This window comes from Dendrobium catenatum, unplaced genomic scaffold (genome assembly GCF_001605985.2).
Source record: "Dendrobium catenatum unplaced genomic scaffold, ASM160598v2 fragScaff_scaffold_299, whole genome shotgun sequence".
Classification (NCBI taxonomy): domain Eukaryota; kingdom Viridiplantae; phylum Streptophyta; class Magnoliopsida; order Asparagales; family Orchidaceae; genus Dendrobium; species Dendrobium catenatum.
Window position 1 is genome coordinate 322225 of NW_021318761.1, and position 14252 is coordinate 336476.

Genomic DNA, 14252 nt, shown 5'->3' on the forward strand with positions numbered 1-14252 from the left:
TCTCTCTGTGTGTGTGTGTGTGTGTGTGTGTGTGTGTGTGTGTGTGTGTGTGTCTTTCTCACTAGAGATTGGAGGAGCTTCGTCGACTAGGGCAGAGAGGGGAGATCGGAGGTCGGGATTGGCTATGGCTTGGAGTCGGGAGGAGATCGACGGGATGATTGGGGGATTTCGCGTGTGTGGAGATGTCGGGAATTCTATGTGGAGCGAACGAGAGAGAGCAACAATGACAGGAGCTTGGGTTTGCTTTTGAAGACGTTGGAGAGCAGTGCTCGAGGAGCTGCCGCAGAATTTGAGCAGGGATCCCGGAACGACCCCGAATGTACAGTGATTCGGCGGGCTTGAGCGGGATTTGCGGGATCTTGCAGCAGAGGTATGCGGGATATCTGCTCTTCTCTCTCTCTCTCTCTTTTTTATAGAGGGGTTAACACCGGCGGTTAAGGAAGGATATAATAGGTGTAATTAATGGGGAGAGGGGAATTGGGATGGAATTTAAAACTTTCAAAATCATGATTCTAAATTAGGAAAAGGGTAATTAAATCAAATCTAATTTAAAATCAAATTAGACTTAAATTTAGGAACTTTTCTAATTTAGCTAAGTTAATTTTAGAAAAGTATTTGAAATTCAAATTTGAATTTCAAATATATTTAATTTTTACCCCAAATTAGTTAGGCTAATTTTAGTAGGTATTAATGATGATTGAAATCATTATTAAGAGGAAAAAAGGGATGGGGTGGCCAGCAACTAGGAGGATGGGAGGAGATGGGTGGCCGACTAGAAGGGGTGGTGGTGGAGTGATTTATGACCGACGGTTGATATTGATAAATTGGAAGAGGCTTGTGGTTTTGGAGGGGTTTGTGGAAGAATCGGCCGGTGGCAAGTGAGGGATTTTGGATGGCGGTCAAGGGAGGAGAAAATGATTTAGGGAAAGAAAGATACAATCGTGAGCTCGGACACATCCTGCAGCTGACGGGTAATACGTTGTCCTTCTTCAAGGGACTTCAAGCCACAAGCCTGGACCCATCTTACAGCTAGTGGAAACTCTGATTCCCTCCCATAGGAATCTCACCCAAGTTCTCCCCAAATAGCACAAGTGCAAACAAAATTTTATTAATAATCTATCATTAAATTACACAAGCAATGGCCTCTATATATAGGCCTAAAAAATAAAACAAGACACATATGCCCTTAGGGCTTACATAGGACAATCCTATTAAGTAAGGGTAAAAACGTAAAATTCATAATAAAAATAAAAATTATAAATAATAAATTAAGATAAGGTGGAATGATCCCGACCGTTGATCGTCGCCTCCTCTTTTGAAAATCTTCATGATCGGATGTCCGCATCATTCTCCCGGGGTGGAAAAGAGCTCGACTCCGTCCAGTCTGCACCACGGGTAACCATGATCTGATACCAAACTGATATAGAACAAAGGGGGGAAATAAAAAATAAATATCTGAAATTCAATTTCAGATTTCGCTTAATTAAGGGATTGGAATTTGAAATTCAAATAAGATGAAGGGAAGTATAAATAGGTGATTAATTATTCCCCTAATTGGATTCCTTAATAAGGAAATAATTAAAATAAGGGAGAGATGGGACCGGCCATAAGGGGTGAGAGGAGAAATGTCCACATATAATGTATGTGGACCATAGCATTAAATGTGATGGGCTAATTAAATCTGAAATTAATTTCAAATTTGAGAGATTTGAAGGGTTTCCTAAATGAGAGTTGGTTTAATTAGAAAGCGTTTGGAATTCAAATTATTGTGCATTTGAATTCAAATTCTTTCCAAATATCAAGAGGCTAGATAAGGAAATAACTAATATGGATTTAATTTGGGATCAAATGAGAAGTGAGAGGGAGGCCAGCGATTAACGAATGATATAACGGGTGTAATTAATGGAGAGAGGGGAATTGAGAGGGAATTTAAAACTTTCGAAATCATGATTCTAAGTTAGGAAAAGGGTAATTAAATCAAATCTAATTTAAAATCAAATTAGACTTAAATTTAGGAACTTTTCTAATTTATATTTAGTTAATTTTAGGAAAGTATTTGAAATTCAAATTTGAATTTCAAATATATTTAATTCTTACCCCAAATTAGGTAGGCTAATTTTGGTAGGTATTAATGATAATTGAAATCATCATTAAGAGGAAAAAGGGATGGGGTGGCCGGCGGCTAGGAGGATGGGAGGAGATGGGGTGGCCGACTAGGAGGTGGTGGTGGAGTGGTTTATGACCAGCGGTTGATAAATTGGAGGCTTGTGGTTTTGGAGGGGTTTGTGGGAGAATCGACCGGTAGCAAGTGGGGGATTTTGGTCAGCGGTCAAGGGAGGAGGAGAAAATGATTTAGGTAAAGAAAGATACAACCGTGAGCTCGAACACATCCTACAGCTAACGGGTAATACGTTGTGCTTCTCTAAGGGACTTCAAGCCACGAGCCCAAACCCATCCTGCGGCTGGTGGAAACTCTGATTCCCTCCCATAGGAATCTCACCCAAGTTCTCTCCAAAGAGCACAAGTGCAAACAAAATTTTATTAATAATGCATCATTATATTGTACAAGCAATGGCTTTTATATATAGGCCTAAAAAGTAAAACAAGACACATATGCCCCTAGGGCTTACATAGGATGATCCTATTAAGTAAGGGTAAAAACAAAAAATTCATAATAAAAATAAAAATAACAAATTAAGATAAGGTGGAATGATCCCGGCCGTCGATCGTCGCTTCCTCCTTTGAAAATCTTCATGATCGGATGTCCGCATCATATATCTAATAAAAAGTTTAATTTAAAAATTAAAAAATACCCCTAATTTTAAAACCATTATGTCCACCATTCATTAATTTGAATGTTGGGACCAAAATGATCACATTTTAAATAATTGAGAGACCAAAATGGCCCCTCAAAATAGTTGTGGACCTTTTTGGTCATTCCTACAGAGTTGGACCATTTTAATCTTTTTCTCTGAACAAGCATGAGCAGAGCAACTCTAGGCTTGGTTTGGCTCAGTCATTGCCCTAACATACATGCCCTTGCTTGATAACTAACTAACAAAAAGGCGAGGAGCAAAAGAATGGCAAGAGCATCCAAAAAAACTTCCATCAGACAACCACAACAAGGTTATCTTTCCACCTACAATTTGATACAACCGATAAACTTAATGTCAAGGTAAACAAAAACTTCTAGCACATGGAAAAGGGCAGCATGCTTTTAAGATGTTTGAACATCCGAACTTTTACCTATTTTATTATAAGAGAAAGCAAACAGAACAAAGAAACAATTAAAGATTATGCAACATACACCTAATATTGATTTGCCAAAAAAGTAATACAATCAAATTTGATTTATTCAAGTAAAAATCACTTTATGCCATCTCCTACTGCAAGAATTACAAAAAATTTCCAAAATAAACATTATGATATTGAATTATAATAGGGTCATCCTACATTGAACCTATTAAATTTGCATATTAATAAATTAGATGAAATTTCCCAGCCTCGCCTATGTATTGCAAAACAGTACAGGTAATATTTGAATAATTAATGAAAAATCAATTGAATACATCCAGTAGGATGAGACCGACCGATCTGGGTTGAAAATAAACTAAACAAAGCATTACATATCAACGGATGGAAAGAATTGATAAATAACAGACATGAGGATACTTTTAGTGATTTCAACCATGTGAATTAGCAAGGAAGTACCTGAATAGCTGGATTTGAGGTCAAAACGAGAGATATGCTTAGACCATCAAACGCTTCACTCAATGAACCATTTGAAAGGGTTTCCCACAATCCTTTAGATTTTCCAAAGGCACTAGTTTGCATCCTGGAAGCTGCTGTATCCAATGGCTATAAAGTTAACCAAATTAGAACCTTTAACGTCAAGAGATAAAACAGGTTTTAAGGTTGGCATTGAATGGCATATACAAACCTGGGTAATAATAGCAGTACAAGCTCCAGCAAAAGCAGCAATAATCAAGTTCACAGTAGTTCCAATGGATTTGAATCCACTCTTCACAAGATAGAGTCGTTTGAAATAGCTATAGCCATAGAAGTACACAAATTGTGCAATGACAGATTGTAAGTTCTTTGTGCCAAGTCCTTGGTATAGCGAAAGAATCTGTCCCTTGGAAATTGCTTCAAACAAAACATCTGACAGTTTCCTGGACAAAACCATTAAAAAGAAAAAAATTATCAAACTTTACAGTGCTCTCTAGTCAGCGAGGCTATATACCTGCAAGGACTAAACATACATAAAAATAATAATAATTAACACTCTCTAATCGAGAATATCATGATTTTGGTCTTGAAAAAGGCTTCAAGCCACTGAATTGATCTAGAAGCACTAGTACTATCGTCACATAAACTTCTCCAGAAATCAAGGCAAACTATATAATCATGAATACAAAGCTGATAGCAACAATGAACAAATAATAATTAATACAAAAGCACTCCAGCAACTCCTAGTAGGCTGAAGGTTAATGGCGCAAGGAAAAAGTTAAATCAGGACTACTGTTCACTGCAATCTTGTTCTTAGTGCTCTGTTATTTGATTTAAGGGGAGAAACCAGTAATTCAGTTCCTTTAGCAACAACAACAAAAAAAGACTTAATTTTACCCACTCCCACATAATACAGTTAGGAGAGTAGAGGTATTAGATTTGACTTATGTTAAGAAAGGTAGAGGCAAGCCTAAAAAGGCTTGGTTAGAAAATATTAGGAATGACCTTTCTTTATTAGATTTAAACGAGAATTTGACCTTTAATAGGACACAATGGAGAAAAAGTTTCATGTAGCCGACCCTACGTAGTGGGATAAAGGCTTGATGTTTTTGTTGTTGTACTTGTGTTATAATGGCCCCAGCTTGAAGCGACTAAAGGTTGAGCAAATAAATTGAAATTAAAAAACAATTAGTTTTTAATTAAAAATTAAATTTAATATCATAAATCATACATATTAAATTAGCCATTAGATTATAAAGTTGAAAACATTATATAATAGCTAAGGGTTTAAATAAATTTGTTATAATTTTCAATTTGGATTCAAATTTTAAAATAAGGGCATGGATGAACATAGAGTTAAAAATTAATTAAAATAGTTATTTCAAAATCAAAATTATGTCATATGTCAAATTAAATTTAAAAATAATGTCATGCATTATGTGATAGGTATGTTTTGAATGTATCTGAATTAAATTTAGAACTGAACCGCATGGCAACTGTAAGATCCAAACAGGTATGTACATTTAATTAAATGTATTGTTTTAAAAAAATGATTTTAAGTTTAATAATCAATTTCTGTTAAATAAATATTAACAGTTAAGTATTGTTAATTATGTAATATTTTAATATCTTAAACTAATGTTAATTAGACTATAATACTATTACGTGGAATAATTGTAAATTCTGGTTCCTATCAGCCATCCAAAAGTAGCATCTTTTGGCTCTTTTCACGTAACAGGAAATGGAGAATTGGGATTGGTTGAAATGTGGGGGCAGTTGTGTTGGGCCCCACTTGCAATTGGTTACTAGTATACAAAAGGAATAGATAAATATGGATTTAAGTGGGGGAAACTACTGCATTACACGACATAAAGCATTGGGAAGAATTACTGATGATGCAATGAGAAAAATAGCAGCATAGTGTAGTGTAGAGGGTTCGGTACAGGGAAAGTCTCGGTACAGAGAAATGAAACCAGCACAGTACTTTGCTCTGTAAGGATCGCATAAAGCATCAGTCCTGTAGCAATTCACGGCATAGTGGCAGTGCAAGCTAAGGGAAAATTTCTAAATTCCTGTAGCAAATTGCGGCTTAGTGTTGAAGGAATTTTTTTGAGAAAAATTCAACAGTTCAGATAAGTGGAAATAAAATTATCAGAAATCTGTTACAAAGATTTCTATGGTTGATTTAGATTAATATGACAAATTATAATTTAATATGTTTGTAAACTGATTTGAAAGCAGTGAACAGTAAACTTTGGAAGGATTTGGAGTAAGAATCAAAAGAAAGTTTAGAGGAATAATAGAAGCTTAGAATTTTGGAAGAAGGTAAGAAGTATACTATTTATCATTATCTTTTATGTTACCTAAATGTAATAACATTTCTAAAGATAATATTCTATTCGTATGGTAGGATTATTCATAGATTTATGCAGAAAGAAAGGTTTGAGTTTGTGTATCAAAGGAAAAGGCTTCGTGGTATAAGTTTTGAAGAGACCACTCGGGAGGAAGGTAAGTTATGTAATTATTTATAATTGTAATGATTATGAATGGTTAGTCTATCCTTTATGTTTTGAAATTTTATTATAATGAGATGAATTATGAGAATTTTTGTTAGTCATCATGAGAATACATTGGGGTATTCACAACTATCTATCCATGAGAATAAGAGAAATTTGATAGATGTTTAAGGTTGCTTATTTCAGCCTTTCCTTAATTGATAATTTTATGCAAAGAATTTTTCTTTTCAACTTAGTAGCTATCAAATTCTTAATACACCAGATGTATGAGTATAAGCATACTTGGAGGTTGTAACCATTAAAATCAAATATAAATTATGAAGATATGATGCAAGGAATATCAAGTTAAAAGTAAAGATTGGCTATTCTATGATATGATATTTGCAATATCATGTGGGCAAAAGAGACCCAATTACTAAACATGTATTATAGGTGGGGCAAAAGGGACCCCAAAAGAAAAGATACATGCGTAGCAGGTGGGGCAAAAGGGACCCCTAATGAGGAAAAAGGAATCTCAATGTAATTCAATGGTGATAATGTCAGGTTTATCTGAGCTCCATTGAATATTGTTATGAATGTATAGTCAAGTCTTTTACATAATTAATTTGATATTCAGTATAACTTCAAAGAGGTAAAGAATGATGCTAATTAAGATTTATGATGTTGTTATCAATAAAAATGAGTTTAATGATCTATGACTTCAAGACTTTGATTTATTTCTCTTGTTATATTATAACTTTGATTTAGATTACATAATTTGCTGGGCCTCATAGCTCACCAGTTACTTTTTACTGGCTGTTTTTACAGGAAAAAGGGAATGGAAGAGTGAAGGAAGTTTGATATACAAGTATTTATGTTTTATGTCAATGTTTATTTAAATTTAGAAATCTACTCTTGAGGTTAGTAAATAATTTTAATGTTGTATTACTTAGAATTGTTTGGATTTTTTTAGTAGCTCTGTACTAAGTCTTTAATAAAACTTGGGAATTACTAGATGCTTCATTTGTTGTATTAGATGAAGTTTATATGATCTTTTATATAGATTTCAAATGGAATGACATGAATGAGATTTTTAGTGATGGAAATGTTATGTTATTCTTGTTACCCTCTACAGTACTGTTAAGGGGTACTGTAGGGTGTTACAGCAACCACCTCAACTGCCAAGTCCGATCTCTTGGAGATATGCACACATTATACCATACAAATTAGTTTAGTATATCAAATATCCTTGTACTTTACAGGTTAAATGCCAGCAGGAAGATCCAAATCCATCTTTCCACGGATATTCCATTGAATTTTCTTTAATTTCCATTTACATTCAGCTCTAAGGGTCACGAATGTATGCTGGTGTACGTTTTTTGTTTAATCAGGTTAAATGCCAGCAGGATATATGCTTGTACTTTACGGCTAGTATTTTTTTTATTTCCTAGCCACCAATTCCACTTAAGTTTAATCAAACAATCCTTCCTTGATCTCTCCAAGATTTTAAAATCCAAAATTCAATTTTTCAAAGTTTTGAATGTTGAAATTCAAATTTTCAAAAATTTGAGTCACTTTTTTACATTAAAATTGCAACCGCAAATCAAAAATCACAAATACAGTTTTTTACACCAATTAACACATACATAAACTAGGAATGCTACTTAAGGCACATACATAGAAATAAAATTCTCCGTGAGAGCTTCAATTTTGCATGTTGGACCAGATACTTGAATCTTCTTCTTGGATGCGAAACCTTATGCCACATCACAAACCAACCCAACTCTATTCGCTTACTAACATCAGTAGAAAAAACGAATACTTCAGACGTACATTTGGTATATTTAATCAAATATTTATAGTTATGAGTCTGAAAAGAGAAAGAATTAATTGTTTAATAATTAAATCATTAGTAAACCATAACTGACAAAGGAGGAGCATATTATTTTTGCCTTTTTTTTTTTGTTTGTTCTATGTAACAGCCCAAACTCTTAACAATCAAGATATTATCCACTTTGGTCTAAGAGCCTCACAGTTTTGTTCTGTTGGTGTAACATCCCAGGAGATTACCCATCCCAGGATTTCTCTAGGATGAGCACGCTTAACTGTATAGTTTAGTAATGAAATTCTAACTATTACATCAAAATGTGTCTCGATGTTTAAGAGTTTAGTTTCTTTTTATTTAAGGGGTTTTACAATCTTCTCCACTTTAGTAACAGACACCCTCTTCAATATCTTTACCCTGGAATCATACTCCAGGCAGATAAAATTCTAGAGGTGACCCCTACAAGTTCAAGTGGTGACTCCCGCCACATAGCACTTTGTCCCATACAAGGTTTAAGAGTTGGCTCCCATGGCGTAGCACTTTGTCTTGTATAGCAGTTAGTTCTCATCTTACGGCTGGTATATAACAGCTCAAACTCTTAACTATCGAGATATTGTCTGTTTTGGCCTAAGGGCCTTACGGTTTTGTCATGATGATATAACTTCCTAAAAGATCACCCATCTCAGGATTTCTTCGAGATGAGCACGCTTAACTATAATGTTTTTTAATAAAATTCCAACAATTACACCAAAAAGCGCCTCGATGTTTAAGAGTTTAGCTTATTTATACTTAGGGGTTTTCTAACTCTATATTATATGCTATTGAATTGAGTTTCCTAGAAAGACTAATAAAAGGAACAAACAAAGCTAAGATTGATACAAAGAGTTGTTGGAGCATCAACACCACAAATCCAATGTTGGTAAAAACAACCATGAATAGTAATGGTGCATTAAATAACCTCTTAGGTTGTGAGAGAGTAAGTTGTGGAAGAAATTGATAGTTTAACCATCCTATTAAATAGTACAATTTCATTGATGCTTTTTAAAAAGAAAGAAGGCTTATACTCATTTCCTCAAAAGTGTCTCTCGCATATCAAATTTCTAAGAGAGCTTGTTGCTCTAGAGACATTAGTCTATTATCCAAGGGTTTAGGGCCATAGGTTCGTAGAGCTACTATGTTTTTTTATTCGGTACTAAAACATTTTGGCCCACACCCCAATTGAGTTATGTATACATGTACGATATTCACTAGTTGCTAGTTTTCTACTCTATGAAATGGAGGAGCACGTGTTTTCTTTAACTCATAAAAGGGATTTCCAAAAGGAGACCTATTGGCTCCATCATTCTTCATTATCTTGTGGAGGTCCATCTTTAGTAGGGGCATTTCAATCTCTTTTCTATCTCACAAGCTTAACAATGTGTAAGATGTTATTTTATGTTAGCCTCTAAAGCCCCTACTAGACTACAGTGCTTTGGTATTCCTCTTTATATCTTGTAGATGCAAAAAAGCATTCTTTGCTGCTATTATGGAAAAGATCCTTCAAGTTCAAAGATGGCATTCTTCAGTACTTTTTGCCCGTGGTAAGATTATTTTTGTCAAACAAGTTCTATTAGCTATCCTAATGCTATGTCTGTAACGAGGATGGCTATCCAACAAGCATTCACTCATTGATTAAGATTTAAGAACATTACTTCTATTTGGGGCTCTAATTAAGAGCACAACACAAAAGTACTCAAGATCATAGACTAGTAAATGTCAACTAAATCAAGAGGGTTTGTTTAAGTGGATTATTTTCTTTCGCCCCAAAGAAATATTGGCTTTTTCATGCTTTCAATATTATACCCAACTTACATACTAAAAATATTTCATCATTGGTAGCCCACTCTAGCCTGATCCAACAACTCTTGCTTGATCCACCAAGAAATATGTGGGGCTTAGCAGCATATAGTAGGGTGAGTATTCTAAAACTTCAATAGCCTTCATTCGGGGGAATTGGTCAATGTTAAAAGGGGATTACATAAGAAAATCAATTCCATTAATAAGAAAAAGCCAAGCAAACCATTAATCAAGCTAGATTTTTGCGATAGATACTCGGTGATTTGATGAAATCTGATCTAATGAACGAGTCAAATTTTGTTCTATGAATAAGAAGCAGAATAAATTGAGGGCATTGGCAGTAGCTACATTACAAGGGTTAGGTGAAAAGGTTTGCTTTCTTTCTGGGCAAGTATAATGGAAAAAATAGTTCAAGTTAATTCTTTCCTTTCAAATATGGGCTCATTCCTCTAGAGTTATCTATTCGCATCAATTTAATCTCTTATCTTTCTTAGGCAGTTTCATGGGCAACTCGTTCAAACTACTCTAGGACTAAACATCTTAATTTGCATTCAGGTGTTTTTAAAAAAAGTGAAAAGTGTTTTAGATAATCTTTTCAATGCAAAAAGAAGGAATTAATGTTCTTTCACTGTGAAGTATTCTTTGGTTACTTGATGGTTTAGTTTATATGGAAGCTTAGTAAGCATAATAGAAGTGATGTTGCATCAAAGGGTTGTGTTGAGTTAGTTATTTTGATGTTAGTTGATGTGTGGAGGCAGTTGTTGGCCATAATATTAGTTTGAGGTTGTTAAATAGATGGACGACTTAATGTCTCATGATTTAGTTAGTTAGGCAGCGAAAAATTTTAACTCCATAGTAAGCTTCAAGGTTGGCTCTTCGGATTAGAAAGTTCAGCCCTACCACCCATCTTATAATATAAGTAGTCTTTTTTGCCTAGTTCAACAATATCAACAAGCTTGATCATTCAATCGCTTATAAATTAATGGTGTTGGATTCACTAATCATTAAAAAATGATTAGTGCAAGAATCTTTCACTGATCAATCTCATCCATGTCAAAATTTAGAATTCCAATTTCAACCAGTCGTAGAATGGGCATTATAGGAAAGAATGAGAAGAAAAAGATGAAAATTGACTAATAATAACAAATTGTTTTCGAAATGCAGACATCTAGTCCAATCTAGTAGTAAGGAATCTACTAAAAAGCAACCAAAATATTACTTGGTGCATTGAAGAAATCTTGAACTATGCTCATACATATTTCTTAAGATAGGTAAAGCTAACAGAAATATAGTGGATACTCCCAATTTGTTAGGTATATTGCAAAGAATGATATTGATCGGTAGGAAATATCATTCTGGTATATTATGAGGCCGGGTAGGCATCGAATTAGTAGGTATAAATTATCAGGATGCCTCAAAACATTAGGAGTATAAGAAAATTCAAATGAAAAAAAAGGATGGTAGAAGCTACTAGACTTACATGATTCTTTATATAAAAATAAGGATAATAACAAATATATTAATGCAGCCATATGAAGAAGACTAATGCTTGCTAAAAGAAAGGAAAATGAATGATGAATACTAAGAAAGTTATTCCAGGCATTGTCCATGAAGGAAACACCCAAAATTTAAGTCACTATGATATCCCCTCCTATAGTTATGGAGCTCGCTATGTTTGTAATTATTGTAGCTTCCAAAAAGTTTATCTAACTCCAAGGTGGTACATATCCTATAAAAGGTATGACAATCAGGAATAGAGATGTCATAACTTTTAGTCATTGAACAAATTCCCATGGGATTGTTATAACAGCCATAACATAGAGCTCGATATTGATGAAGGCAAATCATAATGAGAAACATACTTGCCCCATTTACATGCATATAAAGGAGCAACCAAACCTTTTAAACAACTCTCATAACGAGTTCCATGTTGTTGAAATCAAGATCTTCATGAGGTGTGTGATGCATAGCTAAAAAAATGCCAATCATTATCAAAATGGTTGAAAAAAAAATACCAGCTAATGAATTGAGCAATCGCCACCAATAACACAAATTGGTCAAAATTAGATAATCTATCAATTGTTGTTAAGTGTGAAGGATATTGGTTGTTTAAAAAGAGAGAATCATTGCTTTCTTATAGTCCTTTCTCTTTTCGATTGTGACAACTCTTCTTCACCATTCTTTCTTTGCTTTACACCTTGCCTTTACTCCATGAAAATAGACTTAATTGCACCATTCATGCATATAAATGCATCCTATTTTTGTGAGAGGGGTGTAGTGAATAACAGGAGTTATAGATTTCTCAATTGATTGATTCATAAGGTAACACCATTCAAAGTGGCATTAAAACTACTTTAGATGTTGTACACATAGTTATCTTCTATTTAACCAAGAGTACTACACTTTATATAGTCTATTTATGAGAAGTTAGATGCTGTAGAGAGGCCCCCTCTTTAATACCCATCCAATTACCATCTTTGATTTGAGAATTGCAATGAGTTTAAGATTGCTTTCCTGGAGGTAGACAATAGAAGATCAAAAACCTTGCTTGTGAACCAACAAAAGAGCTCACCTTTGTTCTATTGGTTTGGTGGCTGCTACCAAGATGAATTCTGGATGCCCATCAAAGGATCTTAAGATGTTAATCCATTAAAAGTTATACATGAAATGGGAATATGTTCAAATACTCCATGATATTGATTCGTAGAAATTTAACAACTTGTGCAAAGGAACTATCCCTCAGTAACTTGCACAGCTTAGAACAATGTTTGTTCAAAATCTCATATGGATAATCAAAATCATGACAAAAGTCTTTAGAAAGTTTTTGTTTCAATTCATATTTAGCATCTAGCATTTTACGTTTGTGATTTCTTAGATTTCTCATGTCCGACACTCAGCTTTCCCCTCATTTTTAACAATTTCTTAGATTTCTCATGTCCGACACTCAGCTTTCCTCTCATTTTTAACAAAAAATCGCTCCATGGTCGTAAAGTCTCACTTTTTGTTTCAAAGTTACAATACTCAAGTTGAATCCTCCAAGATACTCAAAGGTCTTGAGATAATCTACCCGTTTCAAGGAGAATTTTATGGAAAAAAAGAACGTGGATTCATTTTTTTTGACTAGAGAATAGAAAATAAATAGTATTGCCAAGATTCTTACCAAAAAATGATTTATTCCATGTCCTCGAAGAGCACTTTTTAATGCAAACTCAGTGGCCCATCCAATGCCTTTTCAAACCCAAGAATGGATTGGATCGAAATGACTTTCTGCTTAGAAAGAAGGGCCCATCATCTCCACAAATAAATTTCCAAATGAGATTCCAAAATCACAGTTTGGTAATTCTTCTTATACCAACAAAGTTATAAAGGTACTTAGTTCCAAAAGAATATTTATTCACAACTTTTTTAATATAACTCAGTTTGCATAACAGTCTTAAGCCTCCGAGACAACCATAAAAGAACCAAAGAAGAAAATATAACCGTGCAAAATCTCTCAACTGCAAATCAACAACATCTTGATCAGACTCTTCTCTCATAGAAACACCACATGCCGAGCCGAAAAAGAAAGTAACAGCTTCAGCACATATTTTTATCCTAAGTGAAATCAATACATGTATATTTCCTGATTTTAAAATCAAGCAGCTTAAAAAAGCATCCCGCAAATGCGATCAAGCTCTGAAATTACCAAATAGACACGTGAAAGAACGATTCATCGACTTAAAGAAGGGAATGATCCGATACCTGTACTTCTTCTGGCCGTGGGATCCGACTTCGGCCTGATACTTGGTCTTGCATGTATCAAGCGGGTAGAGCACGGTTGTGCTCACCAGCGCCCCCACCGCACCCGACGTCGCCTCCGCCAGAGATTCGAAGTTTACATTTGCCATCTTCTCAGATCAAAGTACGTTGACTTGAATCAAAGCGAGTTTCTTGAGGCACTGCTGGTCTCCTCGCAGTCAATACAATTTATCGATCCTGTTCTCCTTCTCCTCAAATATCCCAGCTTTGAACTGCGTGATCACAATAGAAAGAGCGATCCTCAAATAAAAAGTAAAGGTTCGAACACGGTCGGAGGAGGGTAGGTAGAGAAGTCCAAATGGAAAACAGAGCGCGTATGAAAAAGATGCGAGTTTGGAGAGAATGAGAGAGAGACGGGGCCAGGTGTTGGGTTTTAAGGAGTGACGGATTCCTAATTACTGTGTCATTTTCAGAAAACAAAGAGAAAATAAAATTTCTCTTTGCGATTGCAACCGGCGTGGCCTCCCATCGAAATCAATCATCAATTATCAAAAATAGTGATTTTAAACAAGAGAATACATAGACAATATCTAAACTTATTTTATTCATAGATTTAATATCTAAATTTT

General features: G+C 34.6%; 1 protein-coding gene across 1 annotated transcript in view; it reads right to left on the reverse strand.

Moving 5' to 3' along the window:
- Positions 1-14000, reverse strand: part of LOC110101143 (peroxisomal adenine nucleotide carrier 1) — a 24553-nt gene extending 10553 nt beyond the window's left edge. Inside the window, exons 1-3 of the mRNA XM_020828933.2 lie at positions 13627-14000; positions 3941-4172; positions 3712-3858 (exon numbers count right to left, since the gene is read on the reverse strand). Coding sequence (XP_020684592.1) covers positions 3712-3858; positions 3941-4172; positions 13627-13772 — 525 coding nt within the window. The 5' untranslated portion in view covers positions 13773-14000. The remainder of the gene's footprint in view (positions 1-3711; positions 3859-3940; positions 4173-13626) is intronic.
- Positions 14001-14252: the final 252 nt, after the last annotated feature.